A 21,778-nucleotide genomic window follows, 5' to 3' on the forward strand; every position below is an offset into this window, starting at 1 on the left:
TGCATTCTTGAGTACGTTTCGTTTGAGTAAAGGTTTTTTTCCCTTGTAGATTCTGAAAGTTGTCGTAAGATGCAGGGTTGGTGTAAAACTGCATCGTACATGTACTACCAAGGTTTTTAACAATGATTTGTGTGGGGATTTCGCCGAAACCATACCGATTCGTCGTAAAATTCAGGTTGTTGCGAAACCAGGGGATGTATAACCGAAGTTTCACTGTAGTTCACAAGTAAACTTGAAGTTCTGTGTAAGACCGACCTACGACCTTGGTCTTATGTGGGAAAGGAAGCTGACACCTCCTTTCCTAAATGGAGAAGGTAGCCATATTATAGAAAGTTGAAAGGTTGAGAGGATATGGTAAAGAAAGTTGGAAAAAAAGTAGAAAGCCTTTAACATAGGCCTTCAATGAGTGTTGCTTTTGAATTCTTTTTATAAAAACAAAGATCACTGAATTAGCAAATACACTGCCTGTGTAAAATAGTAAGTGTTCCAGTTACAGGTTTATGAGCACAGTGTTACTAGTAAACCAGTAAAGGTTTGATGAGGTTGATGCCAATGTTTGTCATCAGACCAGCGCGTGTCTCGCTGCTTATTTTCCACTGACGGAAATGCATGGTTTGCTTCTTCGGCTGGTGAATAGATGGTGTGTGCGAAATTTTAACCGGACTACTGTGGCACCACTTCACTTGAATAAGATGTAAGAATTGAAGAACTGATGAGCAGTTGTAAAGAAGGCTGACAGGAGGCATAGGCATACCTGCCAAGTCTCCCGGATTGGCCAGGAGACTCCCAGATTTTGACGGTTTTTTAGAGTTGTACGGTTGTCATAAAAATCGTTCGAAAATCAAAATTTCTTTGCCTGATCTGGCCGCATGGACAAAAAGCAGCTAAAACTACTCCAGGCTTTTCGAACCTACCCCATTTTATTATAAATGATTTTAGGAGGTGTTCACACAAACGCACATAATAATCTCAGTGATACGAAACCGCAGAAGATAAGAATTCCTAAATTCCCCAGCCAAATTTTAGTATGCTCATTGAGCCTCGGTTAGAATGTTTTGAACACATTTCCTGGTCGCGGCGGGTCGAATGAAGGCCGAGAGCAGATTACTCGAAGCTTCAGAAGTACGCGTGCGACCAGTGCACTACAGTGCGTGTGTTTACGCGTGCGATCAGTCCACTACATTGCGTGTGATTGTCGTTGCCACAATCACTGAGGACGAAACCGCGGTCGCTCTTGACACGATCACGTGTGACGACGACGTAACTAAGAGAACCCCTGAAGTGTGCGCTCAACCAGTCAAAGCAATGCTGCTTTTCGCAAACTCTGCGGACAAACCTGCGGCAGATGCTATCTTAGATAGCATGAAACGATTAGTTTTGAAGGCGCGTGCGCAAACTATTGTTTGCCGCAACCGCCGTGAACAAAACCGCGGTCGCGGCAACGCGATAGTGATCTACAAGCTCCGAGGGCACGCACCGATAGGTTAAAGGCAGTAAATACGTAAATTAAAAAAAAAAGTGCAAGGGTGACGCAATAAATGCGATAGCAGCACCTTGGAATGTAACGCTGAAAACGACAAGCAGATCGAAACGTGAAGTTCTCTACTCACACACAAATGACGCACGAAAACGATACTCACAGGACGAGAGTGAACTAACAGTGTTTACCGCTCAACACGTAACACGCTGTTGAAACAAAAACGATGTGCGATACGTAATGACAGGTACAGATGAGTACAAACTAACAAGTCTTTCAGTTATACCTCACTGTGTATGAAAAGCGCGCTGTTTTCGCAAAAAGGGCCTGTGTAGAAACTGAAGTGACCTTTGTAGGCTCGGCAACTAACGCTTTCGTTTCATTGAAAGCCGAAAGCACACGATTCCCTCACCTAAGGATAAGCGCGCACCTACAGGCATCCATCCATAGGGCGAAGTACACGTGAGAGATAAGCACGCGTCGGCGCATCGCGACGAGCTTGACACTGAACGCGGGCGTATTTTTTTTTCTTCGAGTATTCATATATATAGATACATATACAGATACAGTATATACATATACGCCGCATTCTGTATATACATATACAGAATGCGGCGATGGCGTAGTGGTTAGAGCATCCGCCTCGCATGCAAGAGGTCCGTGGTTCAAATCCCGGTACCGCACAGTTCCCAACCGGATTTAAAAAAATATATCTGCGTGTTGATGGAACTGCATTAAGAGGCCTGGGGTGCGGCCTCACCGGCAAACACCGCCGAGAACGCACTCCCTCACCAGAGAAGGATTGGCCACCCTGGTGCAGTATCTGGCCACTACCTCCCACATGCTTACGTCAAATAACTCACGGCCCTCAGACCCCAGCAGCTGCGAAGCAACTGACCACGGCGGCGGTCAGATCTGCAACGCAGCAGAGGGTGCTAAGAATCTCTGGATCCGGACAGGCCGCCATTGGAACCTGAACTTGGCAACGTTTAACGCTAGAACCTTATCTAGTGAGGGAAGTCTAGCTGTACTATTCGAGGAGCTAGAGGGTGTTAAATCGGATATAATAGGGTTCAGTGAGGTTTGGAGGACAGATGAGGCCTATACGGTGCTACAGAATGGGCACGTCCTTTGCTACAGGGGCTTGGCAGACAGAAGAGAACTGGGAGTGGGGTTCCTAATTCACAGAAACATAGCTGGCAACATAGAGGAATACTATAGCATTAATGAAAGGGTGGTAGGTATCGTAATTAAACTGAATAAAAGATACAAGATGTAGGTAGTACAGGCTTACGCGCCTACATCCAGCCATGATGACGCTTCAGTTGAAAGCTTCTATGAAGACGTGGAATCGGCAATGAGTAAGGTAAAAACACAGTATACTATAGTGATGGGCGACTTTAATGCAAAGGTAGGGAAGAAGCAGGCTGGAGACCAGGCAGTAGGAGGTTATGGCATCGGTACTAGAAGCGCCAGAGGAGAGCTACTAGTAGAATTCGCAGAACGCCATAATTTACGGATTTTGAATACCTTCTACCGAAAACGAGAAAACCGCAAGTGGACATGGAGGAGCCCTAATGTCGAAAATAAGAACAAAATAGACTTTATAATGAGTGCACACCCTGGAATCGTGCAGGATGTGGAAGTGATTGGCAAGGTACGATGCAGTGACCATAGAATGGTACGGTCTCGAATTCGCCTAGACTTGAAGAAGGAACGACAGAAACTGATACGCAAGAAGCCAATCAATCAGCTAGCACTGAGAGGGAAAGTACAGGAATTACAGGTGTCGCTGCAGAAAGTACAGGTGTCGCTGCAGAACAGGTACTCGGCTCTTAGTGAGGAAACCAACCTTAGCGTAGATACAATGAATGATAATCTGACGAGTATCATTACGGAGTGTGCAGTGGAAGTTGGAGGCAGGGTAGTTAGACAGGACACTGGCAAGCTTTCACAGGAAACGAAGAACCTAATTAGAAAGCGTCAAATCATGAAAGTGTCAAGTACAACAGACAAAATAGAACTGGCAGAGCTTTCGAAGTTGATTAATAGACGTAAGGTATGCGATGTAAGAAGGTATAACATGGAGAGAATTGAACACGCTCTGAAAAACGGAGGAAGTGTCAAAGCATTGAAGAGGAAACTTGGGATAGGCAAAAGTCAGATGTATGCACTAAGGGACAAAGAAGGCAAAATAACCACCAATATGGAGAGGATAGTTAAAATAGCGGAGGAGTTTTACAGAGATCTGTACAGTAGCCGAGACAACCACGACCTTAATACTATAAGAACTAGCAGTAACCCAGATTACACCCCACCAGTAAGGATAGAAGAAGTCAGAAAAGCTTTGGAGAGCATGCAAAGGGGCAAAGCTGCTGGTGAGGATCAGGTAACATCAGATCTGCTGAAAGATGGAGGACAGATTGTGTTAGAAAAACTAGCCACCCTGTTTACGAGGTGTCTCCTGACGGGAAGAGTACCAGAGTCTTGGAAGAACGCGAACATCATCTTAATACATAAGAAAGGAGATGACAAGGACTTGAAGAATTACAGGCCGATCAGCTTGCTCTCTGTAGTATACAAGCTATTTACAAAGGTAATTGCTAACAGAGTAAAAAAAAACATTAGAATTCAATCAACCAAAGGAACAAGCAGGATTTCGAATAGGCTACTCAACAATTAACCACATTCATACTATCAATCAGGTGATAGAGAAATGCTCAGAGTATAACCAACCACTATACATAGCCTTCATAGATTACGAAAAGGCGTTTGATTCAGTAGAAATATCAGCCGTCATGCAAACACTGCGGAATCAGGGCGTAGATGAAGTGTATATAAACATTCTGGAAGAAATCTACAGGGGATCAACTGCTACCATAGTGCTTCATAAAGAAAGCAACAGAATACCAATCAAGAAGGGTGTAAGGCAGGGGAACGCAATTTCCCCAATGCTATTTACCGCGTGCTTACAGGAGGTTTTCAGAAGCCTAGAATGAGAACATTTAGGGATAAGAGTCAATGGAGAATACCTTAGTAACCTGCGCTTCGCCGATGACATTGCATTGCTGAGTAACTCGGGGGACGAATTGCAACTCATGATTGCGGAGTTAGACAAGGAGAGCAGAAAGGTGGGTCTTAAAATTAATCTGCAGAAAACGAAAGTAATGTACAACAACCTCGGCAAGGAGCAGCGCTTCGAGATAGGTTATAGTGCACTTGAAGTTGTAAAAGACTATGTCTACTTAGGGCAGGTAATAACCGCAGAGCCGAACCACGAGGTTGAAGTAACTAGAAGAATAAGAATGGGGTGGAGCACATTCGGCAAGCACTCTCAAATCATGACAGGTAGATTGCCACTATCCCTCAAGAGGAAGGTATATAACAGCTGTATCTTGCCGGTACTTAGCTACGGGGCAGAAAGCTGGAGACTTACAAAGAGGGTTCAGCTTAAATTGAGGACGTCGCAGCGAGCAATGGAAAGAAAATGGATGGTGTAACCTTAAGAGACAAGAAGAGAGCAGAATGGATTAGGGAGGGAACAAACGGGGGTTAAGGATATCATAGCTGAAATCAAGAAGAAGAAATGGACATGGGCAGGGCATGTAGCGCGTAGACAGGATAACCGCTGGTCATTAAGGGTAACTGACTGGATTCCCAGAGAAGGGAAGCGGGTTAGGGGGAGACAGAAGGTTAGGTGGGCAGATGAGATTAAGAAGTTTGCGGGTATAAATTGGCAGCAGCAAGCACAGGACTGGGTTAACTGGCGGAACATGGGAGAGGCCTTTGTCCTGCAGTGGACGTAGTCAGGCTGATGATGATGATGATGATGATGATGATGATGATGATGATTATGATTATGATTATGATTATGATGATGATGATGATGATGATGATGATGATGATGATGATGATGATGATGATGATGATGGACCTACCTTGCTCGCTGCTCAAAGGGACGTTAGCCGACCTTCCGCCATGTGTGCTGTTCGTGTCTACATTGATGGACTTCTCCATTATGTGGAAATTGCAGTGCTTAGTTCGCGTACTCAACTGCTAATATTAGGATGGGACTTTCTTTCAACATCGTCCGCGCCCATCTGCTGCCAGCAACGCGTCCTACACATGAGCGATATTACCTATTCGCTTCACGCAGATGACGCACCACTTCGTTTTTATGCTGCAGAAGACACTGAGCTACCTTCGCACAGTCTGCGAATTGTTACACTTCTGTGTGATGGCATTGACAGCGGCGATGTGCTCGTACGCTGTGTCACCAGGGGAATAGCCTTCGCATCAGGTCTGATACGTTTCGACGATGGCTTCGCATTCCTTTGCGCAACGAACCCAACGCCCGAAAAAATTCTGGTTCCGAAGGGCTGAACGTTGGCTTGCATCGCTACACCGGAGCCTTTCTCAGTGGTAACCTTTCAAGACCCTTCTCCTGAAGATCTCCCTGTTGCACGTTCTCCATCCACCTCCTCCCTCAAAACTACCATCAGCTCTGACCTGACCCCTTCGCAGACTCAACGGCTGTTTGCCTTACCGACGAAACACGAAGTTTTATTTGACGTCAATTCACCCGTATAGGCAAAGACATGCGTCCCCACGCATCGCATGGAGACTGAGGGTACGTCAATCGTTCGTCGTCGGCCATATCACATATCAGTAGCTTAGCGAAAGGTTATTGAAAAAAACGTTGACGACATGTTGAGACGGAACATAATACGCCCCTCTGCTAGTTCTTGGTCATCACCTGTCGTTTTAGTTCGAAAAAAAGACGGTTCTGTGCGCTTCTGCGTAGATTACCGGCCGCTAAACAAGATCACGCGCAAGGATGTATACCCTATGCCACGTACAGATGACGCCTTGGATTCTCTACAGGGAGCTCAATACTTTTCGAGTCTCGATCTGCGTTCGGGCTACTGGCAGATACCGATGCATGAAGACGATAACGAAAAGACGGCATTTTCGATACCAGACGGACTTTACGAGTTCAATGTAATGCCCTTCGGTCTCTGCAACGCACCCGCAACATTCAAACGCATGATTGACACCATTTTGCGTGGCCTGAAGTGGAAAACTTGCCTGTGCTATTTGGATGACATCATTGTTTTCTCGTCAACCTTCTCTCAACACACCGTGTAGACGAAGTCCTCAAGTGCTTGGGTTCCGCTGGCCTTCAGCTGAACACAAAAAAGTGCCGTTTTGCCAGCAGACAAAGGAGGTATTAGGCCACATTGTGAGTAAGGATGGCATTCGTCCTGATCTCGATAAAATATCGGCTGTTTTTCATTTTCCTCGCCCTGAAAGGACCAAGGACTTACGCAGTTTTCTTGGCCTGGCTTCATACTTCCGCCGATTCATACGAGACTTTGCCTCGATAGCGGCACCTTTGCACAAATTACTCGGTTCTGGTGTTCGTTTTGAGTGGTCTCCTGCCTGCAAATCAGCGTTTAGCCATCTGAAAACACCCTTACATCTGAACCAGTACTTCGCCATTTCGATGAAACAGCACCCACACTCCTGCATACTGACGCTAGCGGTCACGGAATCGGAGGTATTCTACTGCAGCGCGATGAGTCATTACGTGAAAGGGTCGTTGCGTATGCAAGCCGCGTTCTGACGAACGCCGAAAAAAATTACACCATTACTGAACAGGAGTGTTTAGCTGTCGTGTGGTCAGTGCAGAAATTTTGACCTTATCTACATGGCCAACATTTTACCATAGTTACAGACCATCATGCCCTGTGTCGGCTTTCCACACTCAAGAATTTGCCACGACGCCTTGGTCAATGGATTATACGTCTTCAAGAATACGACTTCACTATTACCTACAAGTGCGTTAAAAAGCACCAGGACGCAGATGCACGTTCTCGCTGCCCACTTCATATGGCGCCGTCCACTGCTTCCGCTACTTACTTCAGCGACGAACGCTTGGATAGCCGTCATTGACAAGATCCCACCTGACGACCACGGCTCCATCATGACGCATCAACTCGCTGACACTTACTGTAGACGCATCATCATAGATCGCCTTCAGGGGAAATTGCGACCGCCTAATGCCCGCCTTCGGCGACAACTCAGGAATTTCATGCTCGATAACCGCGTTCTTTACCATCACATCCGGATGGTCAATGCTGGGTGCCCGTTCTGCCTCATTCTCTTCGAGCCGCTATTGTTAAGGCCTATCCCGATGACCTGACTGCTGGTCACTTCGGTTTCCAGAAAACGTACGATCGCATTAAAGGTCTTTCTACTGGCCAGGGATGTCCGCCAGCGTAGCAAAGTATGTCGCCTCTTGCAACCTTTGTCAGCGCCGAAAGCTTCCGACATCACCTCAATGCGAAGAGCTACAGCCACTTCCATGTCCGTCGTCACCATTTGAAGTTGTTGGCATTGATATATATGGTCCCCTTCCCACAACTCCGAGTGGTCACCGATGGATAGTGACAGCTGTCGATCACTTGACACGTTACGCTGAAACGTCCTGCGTGAATTGGGCCTCCGCTACTGACATGGCTACATTTATGCTGGAAGCCTTGATCTTGCGTCACGGTGCTCCTCCTCTCGTGCTGAGTGACCGTGGAAAAGCTTTCCTTTCGCAAAATGTGGAAGAATTGCTAAAAGCCTCCGGCACCAGTCACAAGACAACCTCCAGCTATCACCCCCAAACCAACGGGCTCACTGAGCGCTTTCATCGAACTCTGTCCGACATGATGGCTATGTACGTAGAGCCATACCACACCAACTGGGATGCGATTTTGCCCTTTGTAACATTTGCTTACAATACCGCCATACAACGCATAACTGGCTTCTCGCCATTCTACCTCGTCTATGGCCGATCGCCATCTTCCTTCCTGGACGTCTCGTTCTTGACATCCGCGGTTACACCATCTGCATCAACCTGTGAACAATATGTGTCCCACCTCCATCACTGTCGCCAGCTCGCCCGACTCGACACTGAGAAGACACAACAAGCCCGTAAAAATCTGCGTGACGCATCTCACACCACCGTATTAAAAATTGTATTATTAAACTGTAATTAAGACTGTATTAAAAAGAAAGAAATAAGTGTAACAACGTCACGTCAGAAAAATTCTTGCTGTCGTTCTCAGCAAAATTTTGGCAGAAATTTGCCCCTAAACAGAAGTGATTTCATATTATATGTGTAATTAGTTCTGTCGTTACTAACAAGGAAGCTATCGCCTAATCATTTAACAAGTTTTTTTGTTCAGTGTTTACTGGTGACGATGGTAAAAAGCCATGTCCAAAAAGTGTGCATGATATCCCACGAATAAGTGACATTTCAATATCTGAGGAAGGAATTGTGTCTGCTTCTTAAAAGTGATCCATCCGTATGAGACGCCCGGTATTGATGGCATTCCTAACGCGTTCCTTGCGGGGTATGCTGATTGGTGCTCAAAGTTGTTGTGCATCATTTTCCAAAAGTCACTATCACAGCGCCCTCATCCAGAAGACTGGAAATTCGGAAAAATTATCTCTACTGTATACACAAATCAACTAACGCTTCTCTCGTTTTCGCTTATAGACCAATTTCTCTGCTTTGCCCATGTCCAAAAATATTAGAACATATTTTATTCAAGCACCTTTCGACTTTCTTCGAGGAAAACAATCTAATAAATGACAAACAACACTGCTTTCGAAAAGGCTTCTCAACCGTCACACAACTGTTGGAAACAGTTCATGGGATTGCAGCTATCCTAGATAAGCAAGGTCAGATTGACATGGCTTTCCTAGACTCTGAAAAAGCGTTTGACCGCGTGTCGCATCCAAAAATGTTCTCAGAACTTAAGCCTATACTGAAAAAAGACTCATTAATTTCATGGATTGAGGCCTACCTCTCTTGCCAAAATCAATTAGTTTGTTTCGATGACGTTTACTCCGATTAACAACCAGTCAAATCAGGAATCCCTCAGTGTTCAGTGCTAGGGCCACTTTTTTTTTAATTTTTATAGACAAAAAAGAACAACTCAGCGTCTCTGAAATTGTAGACAGCGATACTACTTATACCGGTATATCTCTGGCTAATAGGTTTCATTAACACTTTTCAAAATGTGGAGCATCCGTACGTGATAATTATGACAGGCATAACTACAGGTCACAAATTGCGCATAGCTTTTTAAAGCCTCTTTTTATAGAACCAACCACAGAATATGAAATTAAATCCCAAATACTAAAGCTAAAGAATGCATCCGCATGTGGCGAAGACGAGATAAAAGCCGAGCCGATAAAAGCACTTGTCCACAGTATCAGCGATCCTCTATCAAACATATTCAACCTCATTTCGGCTACAGGCATGTTCCCTGAAGAACTAGTTACTAGAGTAACAGTTATATGCAAGAGAGGCGACAGAAACGACAGTACAAATACAGGCCAGTTTCGGTATTACCACTATTTTCAAAAGTTTTTGAACAAATGATTAATGTGAGAATTATAAATTTCTGCACTAAAAATGATGTACTTACCGGCAATAAACACGGCTTTCAGAAAAAGAAGTCAAGTGAAATGGCACTTTTGTATCAAACAAATATTTCAAAATTTTGAAGCCAAAAAGCATACTCTAGAGGTATTTCTTGACTTTAAAAAAGCGTTTGACTCTATTAAGCATGATATCTTATTAAAAGGTAAAGCGAATATGGCGTTAGGGGACTTGTTCTCGACCTTACACGTAGTTATTTGACAAACCGCTACAAGTACACAGACACCAATCATTCAAAATCACTTCTGGGGGAAACTTAATACGGTGATCCTCAGAGTTACATCCTTGGAAGTGTGGCAGCTAGGGCCAGTTGGTATGGCATGACGATAGTTATAGCGCGAGAACAAAATGACGACACAGATGTCCTTCTTGTCTCTGTGTCGTCTTTTTGTTCTCGCGCTATAACTATCGTCATTACATCCTTGGACCACTCCTTTTCTCATTATATATAAATGATATAGTGAATATTGCGTTGACACCTGATATGTTTCTTTACGCCGACGACACGAATGTATTTTTTCAGGAGAGCGTCTACATATACTTCAATCGCAGGCTAGTAAATCGCTCAATGACTTGGATGAGTGGAAAAACGTAAATAATATTTAGCTAAAATATTGAACTACCAAAAAAACTAAATATATAATTTTTCGCTGTGAAATAAGACTATCGGAAATGACGTACATTTGAAATTTCGTGGCGAGAACATCGAGCGTGTAATAATACATAAATTTCTCGGTGTCCTCTTCGAAGAAAACCTCAGCTGGTCTCCTCATGTCGATAACTTCACAAGACGCATCTCACGTTCAATAGGTATTATAAATAGAACAAAGCAACTTTTGCCGCGGTGGTTAAAACTTCAGCTATATTACGCACTAATTGATTCCCATTTACAATACTGCCTCCTTGTGTGGGGAACAAGAACAAAAATAATCTTAGAAAGCTGCGTGTTCTACAAAAACGTATTTTGCGAGTTATTGAAAATGTGCCATATCTAACACACTCCGCTCCACTCTTTAAAGCAAATACCATATTAACAATGTAACACATACTGGAAAACAAGCTAGGCATCGCAATATTCCAGAAAATAAAGTCATGTCAGGACCACTTTTATCGACAATTCCTGGGGAAGGGACACACTTTCGAAACTAGAAAAACTGTATAGGCCAAGGGTTTCATACGAACACACTATAGCATGCAAAAATAATCTTACGCTATAATAGGTTTCTTAAATCATCATCCTACCGTTATAAGCTTGGTACAGAAAACTATTCACATGAAATGCTTCAAAAAAAAGTTAAGTTCATACCTCATTTCAATACAAGAATAATTTCGTTTTTATCTTGCTGCAGTCTATACTGTACATATACTTAGAAAATCTCTCTGTTTTAAGTGTATATAGGACAATGTATATATCTATAGAATCCTGTATATGTTTTGCCTACAAATGTATAGTATATGTAATCCTTTGTATGTATTTTCTAGACTCACATAACTCAAACTAATGTTTAAGTTATGTGTGTCTAGAAGGGAATTTGACACTAAGTCAGGCACTGGTGCCTTTTTGTCACACCTCCTAGACAGGACAAATGTACACTATATTTGTCTTTGTCTGAAAAAAAGTTGAAAGCTGAAAGTTGAAAATGGAAAAAATAAAGATCAGAAGCTCAGCCAGAACATATACCCATGACATTTCGGTTACTTTAAAGCTATTTGCGAATGACTGCATTCTTTAACGGGAAATACGTAGTGCAGACGACCAGATTCTTTTAAACGCAGCGTTAATTAAAATATTTTGGTGATAAGTGTGGGAAATGAAGGTTAACGAAAAAAACGGTAGCTATGACCGTAACACGTAAACGGCGTTCTTTGCAAAACTCATGTTTCATACATGGTCAAAAACTATCGTTCGTTAACACTTATAACTATTGAGGGTTTGTATTAAGTGCAGATTTTAAGTGGAATGATCATATTGCCTACATTGAAAAAAAATGCCTTACAGAATGTAGGATTTCTTAGACGTGCTTTGCGCAAATCTACCCCAAAATTAAATAGATGCGTATAAAATTTTTATCCGCCCGATCCTTGAGTACTCATCTCGGGTTTGAGATCATCACAGCCAAGCAAATATCAAAACCCTCGAAATAAATCAAAGAAAAGCAATCCTATTTGTTTATAATCGTTACAGCTCTTACGTCAGCCAGTGAACTGCTGAAGAGAGCTGGCCTGGATACATGGCAGGTAAGACAGCAACACAATCGATTGGAGTACAATCGATTGGAGTACAAGCTCCGAATAAACAAGGATGCGTATATAGATACTGTTCACCGCCGATCCACTCGTTCCGAGCATCCAAAAATAAACTGAAGGAGCATTATTGTAAAACAACAGCCTTTAAAGACTCTTGTTTTTTTTTTTTTCGCGCATTGTCGCTAACTGGAATGCTCTGCCTGGGGATCTGATAAACTGCGAAAATATTCAGTCTTTCATGGAAAAGTTTAGACACCGGCATCTCACATGACTTTCATCTTCTTTTCAGCTTGCCCTGCATTATTTCTTGAGATATTATCATGGTATGCTTGTGCGGCTGTGTATTCTGACTCATTGCTGATTCTCTGCACTGTCATATGGCGGTTCCCTTTTTTTTTTCATTTTTTTATGAGCAGATTCTTGTCGTTATTGCTGTTGTGTTGCTTTCTTGCTTTTCTTTTTTCCTGCGCCTGCACGCGAAAATCCCTATTATTGTGTAAGTATTGGCGTTTCACTTTTTCTCCATGTTGTAGCTACGCGTGGTGTGTTTTCTTTTTGTTGCATTTCTATACGCTACCTTACTTGTATTGCCCACCCCGGCCTAGGCCTCATGCGAGAGTCTGGCAGTATTTATGAAATAAATCAATAAATAAAACTTTGAGGCTACAATAAAAAACGCCAGACCTGCGCGTAAGGCGCAGCACAGTCACAGCGAAAGCTAGAAAACTGGCCTTTCAGATCATTTTCTAAACTCTCAGTGGGTAGCTACTGCAAGCACACTTGCTTGATCCTACGGCATTATTAATAAAATTTTTTGGGAGTAGGCCGGCATTTGATATGCTGTTTTTCGTCATTCTCCCAAGAAATGTGGCACCCGCTAAACAATCGCAAAAAATTTTGTGCCGATTGTTCATGCAATGGCTGACGACGATGAGTAATTATGCCTGAAGTGCGTATGCGCCACAGTTGAAGTGTGCACAAGAACAAGCTTTTGTAATGGGTTGTAGCATTGAAGACCCACTCGTTACACTGTTTGATGACTGCTTGTTCTTTCGCTCATTTAAAACGCTTTATAAGTCGTATTAACACGATTGCTTTCCCGATATCACGCCTGCCTAAGGCAAGTTTGCAAACAAGTCCCAACGACCGGCGTAACTCAGGGGTAGAATGCTGGGCTGGCACCCAGTGGACCATGGTTCGAACCCCACTGAGTCATTGGTACTAGGTTACTTTTCTAGGAGCGAAGCTCCTTATAGCGGCACGCGTTCGTCCCTTATAGTCATTGTAGTAGTGTGTAACCAGTCTTACATTTTGACCTCCAAGGTGGTGCCGGTGGGAGATTTTTTCTGTGCGTTGTTAAACAATAAAAATTCACAGCGTGTGCGTTAACTAAAAGCCTAATTCTCCTGTCTCTCTTTCCCCCTTAGCAGCCATTGGCATGTACATTGAGCACTATTTGCCAAGAAAGGGTTGCTACGTTATACTCACTGGGCGTAACCTCCTTGGTTTTAGAAAGGCTCAGTGAACGTTGGGCCGCAGTGCCATGTATACAGTGAATTAGTATATACGATGAACTCGAGGTGGTTAAAGGTGGGAAGTAGGCACGAAGCGCAAGCCGTAAGAAAGTTTGCGTGTGCTACCTTCCGTTTAGTCCTTGGGATGTCCGTTGGATGGCGGTGCTTCTATACAGGGAATATATGATGAAAAGAAGCAAGATGGTGGTACTTGGAGTGTTCAATAGGTGGATGGACGCACGGGTGGCTGCACGGACGGATGAACGCATAGACGGACGCAGGAGCGGATACATGGACGAACGCAGGGACGGACGCACAGATGGACGTGCGGATGCACGAACAGACGCAGGAGCGGATGCATGGACGAACGCAGGGACGGACGCACAGATGGACGTGCGAACGCACAAACGAATGGACGGACGGATGCTTCGCCCCACTCTCCATCATTCACTCCGTGGATATGCTGCCAATTTTTTTTTAATTTTGCGCGACGTGGTTGCGGACACCGGCGGCATTGGCGGACAACTACGGCACTGTAAGAGACCCGAGTTGTGATCACATAACAGCTTTCGCTGTAATACGGTGTTTTGTGACTAGTTCTGGGAGGAGCGACAACCACTGCTATTCGCTAATGCAGTTTCGTGAGTTTTTCAAGGAAACTAATAATCAGTGCATTGATGTTCTTCGTTTTCTCCGTGTGCCCATGTTGGGTATCATCGAGTGGGCATTTCTGAAATGGAGAGGAGCACGTAAGTTCAAAACCGTGAGACTCGAAATTGTCCAGAAGTAGCGCGAAACGAAGATTTCAGACGAGCAGTCAAGAAACAAGAAAGAGCGTCAAACAAATATGTGTGTCAGAACTGAAATCGGAAGGAAAAACGAACGTGTCAACACAAGCCCCCCCCCCCCCCCCCCCTTCTGATGTGATGCCTGTGGAGAGGGACACGCCACAACAGCGCGCGGGCTCTACAACACAGCTCTTCAACACACAAAAAAAAAGGAAGAGAGAACGGGTAAGCACTTTGTAATGGCATGTTTGCCCAGCTAGAGGCGTGTTCGGCAGCAGCAGTGGCGATAAGACGCAGAGACGTTCGCTCCGTGAGCTGCTGCCATCCTCGGCGAGACGGAAGGGAGAGGAGGCGGAGAGCCGGTCGTGCCAGGGCCAGTCGTGTCAGTGCTGCTCAGCATGGCGCTGCTCGTGGTGGTGGTGGTGGTGGTGGAGCTCCTGGTGGCAGCCGACGCGGGACGCGCAAAGCCTCGGAACGACGACTTCTCCCTTTGGATCGACGAGAAACAAGTACGGGAATTCAGTGGTGAGATCTCTCGCTTGCCTTCTCCGAACTCGGCTCGTCGCGCCCCAGCCTTCGTACGCCTTCTAATCGCTTCGGCAGAATCCAGCTTTCCGTGAGGCCATTGTGTCTAGCAGTCTCTTTGGGAAAATCTGCGACGATGAAAAGTGCACCTTGAATTAGGTGCTCCAAAGTACAGTAAACAAGCTGCCAGTTACAGCGTGACCATGACAACGCAAGCGTGCGCCTTGTAAACACGGAACATGATAAATTTTTTATCTGCAAACACCGTGGTATCAGGGAACATTAGCGTACGCGAAACTCGGCTATGACTTACTTCGATGATTTGTCATTGACTCTAATTTTGACTGCATTTTGTGTTTTCAGTTTCTATCGAAAAGCCTTGCCTACTTATTATGCATGCTACTTTGAGTATGCCGCGTACTCGCACAAACTTGCTGCAATTTAATCGCTCTTTTTTTACGGTATTCAACGTGTATCTGCCAAGAAAAAGCAAGTTCAGCTAGTGGGCATTTAGTTATATTTCAAAATACGAGCACAAAAAAAAAACGAATAGATGAGAGGTGTGCCATCTCTTTCATATTGCCCGACGGTTTGCTCGTGCACTGTTTTTATAGAAAGGTGAATGTAACCACTGCAGCACGCTTTTTCTCTATCGAAACCACCGTGCCACAGAACTCCATCTTTCTACTCTAATTTTTTACCGATTTAAATTATTCCTTTTACTAGTTACCAGCCATTCTTTGGTGAGTGTTGTCATCTATCCTGAGATAGCCCTGATGGTTTCCGATTTCAGTATGGGTTTTGGCAGTGAGGGTGGCGATTTGGGCTTGTTGGTATGGTTGGGCTTGTTGGTATGCAGTTCATTATTGGTTTTGGCAGCTTTACTTTCTGGTGTTCTTTCTGGATCAAGAAGTGGAATGCTAACAAGTGCAACATAATAATAACCTACATGACGACTAGTAAACGTTACTTTATTCTCATAAAAATACTTGATTGTTGTCTAACCGCAAAGTGTGCATGAATTCCCCCAAAGACAGCAAGTTTTTATGGAACATTCATGACAATTGTAAAAAATATACCAGCCCCAGGGCGCTATGCAGGATCGGCCGGGATTCGCCCGTGTTTCGCGAAACTCGGTATGCTCCTGAGCTCTGTAGACACGCCCTTATGAACTAGCCAGCAGTGCGGCCGAGATTCGCCCAAGTTTTTCGAAACTCGGGGTCTTCCTGAGCTCTGGCGACACCCGCTTATTAACGAGCCAACAGTGAGAAAAAGTCAAATCCACCCCTCGGCGCGCTGCAGTTCATTATTGGTTACGATACAACCAGTCATCGCGTCAAGGACGGCCGACTGAATCGGGCGGTGTTTTGAAGCCTGACGCATCTTCTTTCATTTGTTCGTCTGTGTTCCCTAGAGGCTTCCTGACGTTTTGCTATGGCTCTCTTAACTTCCTCATCCCACCATGTTTTGGGTTTGTGTCTTCTTTCTCTGGGTGACTTGTCACGTGCCTTAGCAAGCTCTAGCTCAAACAGTCTAATTAGATTCGTGTATGTTCACACTGCTTTATTATCCTCAGTGATTACTTTCTAAGTTTGTTTAGTAGCTACTCCTATTTGCATTTCTGAATAAAAATTTTCCTGTAGTTGATCATCTTGTCTCCTTCCCACTTTCATTGCTCTTACAAAACTTAGCTTGTTACGTTTGTGATCACTACCCAGACTTCTGGAGCCACCTTCATCTATGTGCATTCTCCTGAGCTTTACATACATTCTATGTGACATTAGTGCATAATCTATCGTCGACTGTAGCCTTCCTACCTCCCATGTTATTTGCGCTTCATTCTCGGTCCTGTTGCAAATGATCAAATCAAGCCTTTCACACATATCCATGATTATTTTGCCTGTCGGGTCGGTATAACCATCTATGTCTTCTAACTGCGCATTCATATCTCCTAGTATAATTATCTCGCACTCTCCTCCTAACTCCTGAATGTCATTTGATATACACTCTATCATTGCCTGGTTTCCCTCTCTGGCCTTTGATCCCGTCCACAAGTACACGAACCCAAGGAGTGTCATTTTCCCTGCCACTTTCCGTTTTAGCCATAAATGTTCCTTGCACTCCTGCTTGACCCTTTACCAGTCTGTACTTTTATGAATGAATGCCCTAATACCACCCCTCTTTCTGCTGCCTTCTGTTCTATTAAAATATTTCCACGCGTTGTCCGCATTGTTAAGAGGTTGTTCCATGTCCCTGAGATGTGTTTCTACAAACTCATATACCATCGGCCTCTCCTCCCTTAGGTGTTCTTCTATCTCTCCCACTTCAGTCTGTTCCTACCACCCTGCATGTTAATATACCCTATGTCTGGATTGGCTCGGCGCTCGTGGCTACGTCTATTTCTGCCCGGACTCTACCTATCTTAGATACTGGTGCCACTTTGGAATCATATCTGTCCATACCACCTGTCAAAGAGTCTCCCTGGTTGTTTTCCTCGTTACTAGCTATCCTGCACCGCGAAGGGCTCGCTTGCCCCCCAAAAAAGCTACTGTCTAGAGCACTAGAGCAGCGCTCCAGGCACCTTATAGAGCGCTAGAGCAGCGCTACCGTGCCGCCAGCGTAAGAAGCTGCCTGGTAAACACACGGCCGGGCAAGACTGCACCTGTGCGCTCCCTTCTTACGGCCTTCGCAACGGGTTTAGTACACGCCTATCGCCACTTTTTTGATGGGGGCGCTGCGACCCTGTGCACTGAAGGTTGTGCTAAAGTCAAGGCACGAGTGAAAATTAAATTATTCCCTGGAAAGTATGAGTCCTCACCCTCGCTATTTAAAGGGAAAAAATAAATGTAGTTTTTTGTTCACTAAGTATTACGGCTTGGTGGCATTAGCCACCGCCCGATCTAAAGGGTACAGCCATATCAATCCATCCATCTTTCTGCCGCTCCGTACAGCACTTGCAACGCCAACACATGAGTTCGGGCGCGCTTCTCCACTCACCGCGCGTTGAAAAGCAAGTTGCTTAATCATTGAAGACGCTAAATGGTTTATGGCATTGCTCACAGCAGATGATGCTGGGCTTGAAACTCGACACCTCTGAAGAGTGCACTTTGTTGGCAGTGTCAAAAGCCCCGAAAGTGCGTGTATGATAGTAGCCTCTTTGTGACGGAAAGGGCAAACCATAAGCCTCTTACAAAATAGTCTGGGCACGCTTAATGCTTTCTACCGTCACATGCTATTTGATGCAAAAGAAACACGGCCTTTTTCACTCCTTTCTGCGCATCTGCTGCGATTTTCTTAACGCATGCGTGGTGCTTGCTTTCGCGATAATATTGGGCCGCATTTTAATATTCTTGCAGCTACCGCTGCACTTTCTCGCATTTTAAACAATGGTGCGACACTTAGGAGCCCAATCGTCCTATCATAGTCTGGTATCAACCCACCCGATGAGCGTCGCTGTTTATTGTTTGCGTGCAAACACTTGCTGCTTCTTGTTCACTGAAAACGTCTTGTGAAGTGGAAACATCCAGATCTGTTTCGTTGGTCTCCGCTTTTCACTTACTTGATTTTTGACATAGGGGCCAAACTCGTGAAGCAGGATCTTTGCGAGGCTTGTATGCACTTGAAATCATGTAGGAAAGATAGTTCTCAAAAAGAGTATAGGCACACGCGCAGTCAGGAATACGTTTTCTGATGTGAACGGAGGCAGATAACCTTCATCGCGCAAGTGTGCTGCATACGGCTGTGGATTCAGACCTGTCGTTAATAATGAGGTTGTCTCTCGCAATATTTTTGTCATTTTCTGCACAGCTCAGGATTGTTTGGGAATTGCTGAGAAGGAACACCGGGTGTTTTCCCCGAACGGGACTTGTAATACTGAATCGCGGTGATCGAGCAGCGAAGACAGAACACAGCGATACACGTTTACGCAGCTAATATATATCCATGTGCGTAATGCGCGCACTGAAGGTTGTGCGGCTGCCTTCCCGGCTCAAAAAGTTACTGTAGATTGAACACTGACAAAGCAACGAATGAAATGCAGCCGTGATAGGTAAATACCAGAATAAAGCAAGCCACGCTAGAGATAAAAGGCAATTCACAACAACTTGCTTGTAGGAATAAGCCACAAGAGAATTTATGCAGATTTTTCAGAAAAACGGCTGCTTACTTGCGGAAAAGTTGTAATGTTGTCAATTTCTATTTCTAAACATGTTGTTATGCGAACTAGAAATATAGCACAGAACTCATTTGCACTACAGTTTTAGTTCCGGGGCAAGTGGCTAGCGAGTGTAAGCAGCTGCGTACATCGTTCACATTCTTCATGGACGTGGCTTGCCAAAGAAACGTAAAAAGGCTTGGCCTCTTTGTAATCAATATTTCCAGATGGGGTTGACGCCTTGACAATGCACACCACCACTCTTTGTTAGTGCCGTCTGAAGACAATATTGAGCAGCAAGGGCCCTCTCTTTTTTTTTACTTTCTTTCTCTTTGTACGCAGTTTTTTAGCCATTAGATATACAGGTCGCGGGTTCGAATCCCGGCTGCGGCGGCTGCATTTCCAATGGAGGCGGTAATGTTGTAGGCCCGTGTGCTCAGATTTGGGTGCACGTTAAAGAACCCCAGGTGGTCGAAATTTCCGGAGCCCTCCACTACGGCGTCTCTCATAATCATATGGTGGTTTTGGGACGTTAAACCCCACAAATCAATCAATCAGCCATTAGATATACAACACGCCTACGAGTTTAAAACAGTTGTCAGGCAGCAGAAAGCAGCTATTAGCACTTAAAACACTCCAAATGTATTTGGAAATAAAGAAAAATGGAAAATAGCTAGCAAAGGGAAGGCGCGCTCGTCATTCCGTGAGCGACCTCTATTGATTGCGACGTCGTTCTCCGACGAGACCAAGAGCCAAAGGTGTTTACCTCTCTGATTGCAGGACAGGTGCAGGATTGCTATTCTATCTCTTTGATCGTTGCCAGTGCTTTATTCCTTCTGCATTGTGCTTCTCATTAGCCAATTCTTCCGCATTTTCACTGAGTTTCAGCTTGCGTTATCCAAGAGCACATACATACCTACATTAAGCGGCAAGCCGTCTGGTAAATTAGTTTTCTTTTAGCAGATGATCCTCCCTCTATCCTCGATTTCTTTAATAATGTCCCTCTTCCTTATCGTCGAGAAACCTTATTCAAAGGTTTCCTATCGCAAACTCCCTCGTGCCATGTGCGCGGCGCAGAAGATGCAATGTGAGGGTCGCTGCGCCCCTACCGCCGACGGGTGGCGAAACATACTCAGAAACTCTCCCATCGTATTCGCGACGGGTGAGAAGGCCGTAAGGAAAGAAGTGATTTCCATAAAGGCACCAAACGATACCTCAAACGGCCAACCTCATCCGCAGCGCCCACCAATTTCTCAAGCTTCATCGTTCCTACTTGTGCGATTGTCAGTTAAGGAGCAACTAATTTGCAAATCTGAGTCACCATAACAGCACGTCGATGTTTTTTTTTTTTCATGTGCGCCTTTCTACTAGAGAAGGCACACACAAGTAATTCTAAGGACCATAGTGTATATCACGCTGCGCTGACAGTGCAACGCGGTGCTCTAAAAAGCACGGGTTTCCACACTACACGGTGGTGGCACCTGCCCGTCGCTTTGCGTTCTACTCCTTATCGCTTCCGAGACAAGCGCGTATCTTTCTCCGCGGGCACTCATGCCTTCCTTCGTTTTCGAAGATAACTGCCAGGTGGCACTCGAGTCTAACGTGCTTCCATGTGCTCGTTCACCTTCGCTGCACGTATAGAAACTCTCTAACGCAGAGCTTCCAGAATACAATTATTCGATTTCCTGGCGTAGAACATCAAACAAACGTTCGTTCACTCTTCCACACGCAACACTATCGTCTTTCGACGACATTTGCAGTGAAACATGCAGATGCGGGGCCATTTGTTTTTTCACTGATGTTTCACTCCAGCCAGCCGGAGTTATTGCGTGGCACCGCCGGAGCATTTTTCACCGCCCGTTCGCTCTGGCTGGTCGGAGTGATTACGTAGAACCTCCAGAGCATTTTTCTGGGTTTTACATTCCGGCTAATTGAAGCTTTTGCGGGGCTCCTCCGAAGTATTTTACGAATGCCTTTACTTCGTTCGGGAGAATTTTCAGTGAGATGTATAGTTAATTTTTTAGGTGTTTGCTTGTTTGTTTATTTATTCAATGCTGATCGTGTCACGCGTCGGTTAGATGAAGGAATTCTCTATTCTGATGCAAGCACTGCAGGGTTTCCGTGTATTTTTTCCACAGAGCTCTAGCAGACGAAATAAAAAAAAACACTTGATTTGTTATTATTCTATTTATTCAAAACAAGCTGCCGTTTCTGCTTGAATACTCAGCATTTGGGAAACGAAGACAAGAAGAAACAAGCATTTAAAAATCTACCAAAAATAAAAGACAAGAAAAAGATCACATGAAATCACCAGCTCTCAAGTTTGAAGCACAGCGCTTCGAAATGAAGCCGAGAATGCAGCAATACGATGCAAGACAAACGAAGAAAGCGTGGCCACCAGAAACAACGCCGAAGGAATACCTGAAGGACCATTCATGAGCTTCACTGACGATGCAAGGGTTAAGCTGATTGCTTCCTGCATAATTTAGCAAAAAAGACTTACTCATGAGGACTGCAAGTCATGCGAGAGGCACGAAATCTGAGGACGGGTACACGTAGAGTCTTGTACAG

At 44.7% G+C, this 21,778-nt stretch overlaps 1 protein-coding gene across 20 annotated transcripts in view; it reads left to right on the top strand.

Annotated features, from left to right (window-relative positions):
* The first annotated feature begins 14,764 nt into the window (after nucleotides 1-14,764).
* Nucleotides 14,765-21,778, top strand: part of shf (WNT inhibitory factor 1) — a 331,946-nt gene continuing 324,932 nt past the window's right edge. For 18 of the 20 annotated variants that reach the window (XM_075882693.1, XM_075882694.1, XM_075882697.1 and 15 more), the window contains exon 1: nucleotides 14,765-15,038. In XM_075882693.1, coding sequence (XP_075738808.1) covers nucleotides 14,774-15,038 — 265 coding nt within the window. In that variant the 5' untranslated portion in view covers nucleotides 14,765-14,773. Of the gene's footprint in view, nucleotides 15,055-21,778 lie in introns of all 20 variants that reach the window. The other 2 variants (XM_075882698.1, XM_037414913.2) reach the window with 1 other exon arrangement.

Source organism: Rhipicephalus microplus, unplaced genomic scaffold, assembly GCF_043290135.1.
Source record: "Rhipicephalus microplus isolate Deutch F79 unplaced genomic scaffold, USDA_Rmic scaffold_13, whole genome shotgun sequence".
NCBI lineage: Eukaryota > Metazoa > Arthropoda > Arachnida > Ixodida > Ixodidae > Rhipicephalus > Rhipicephalus microplus.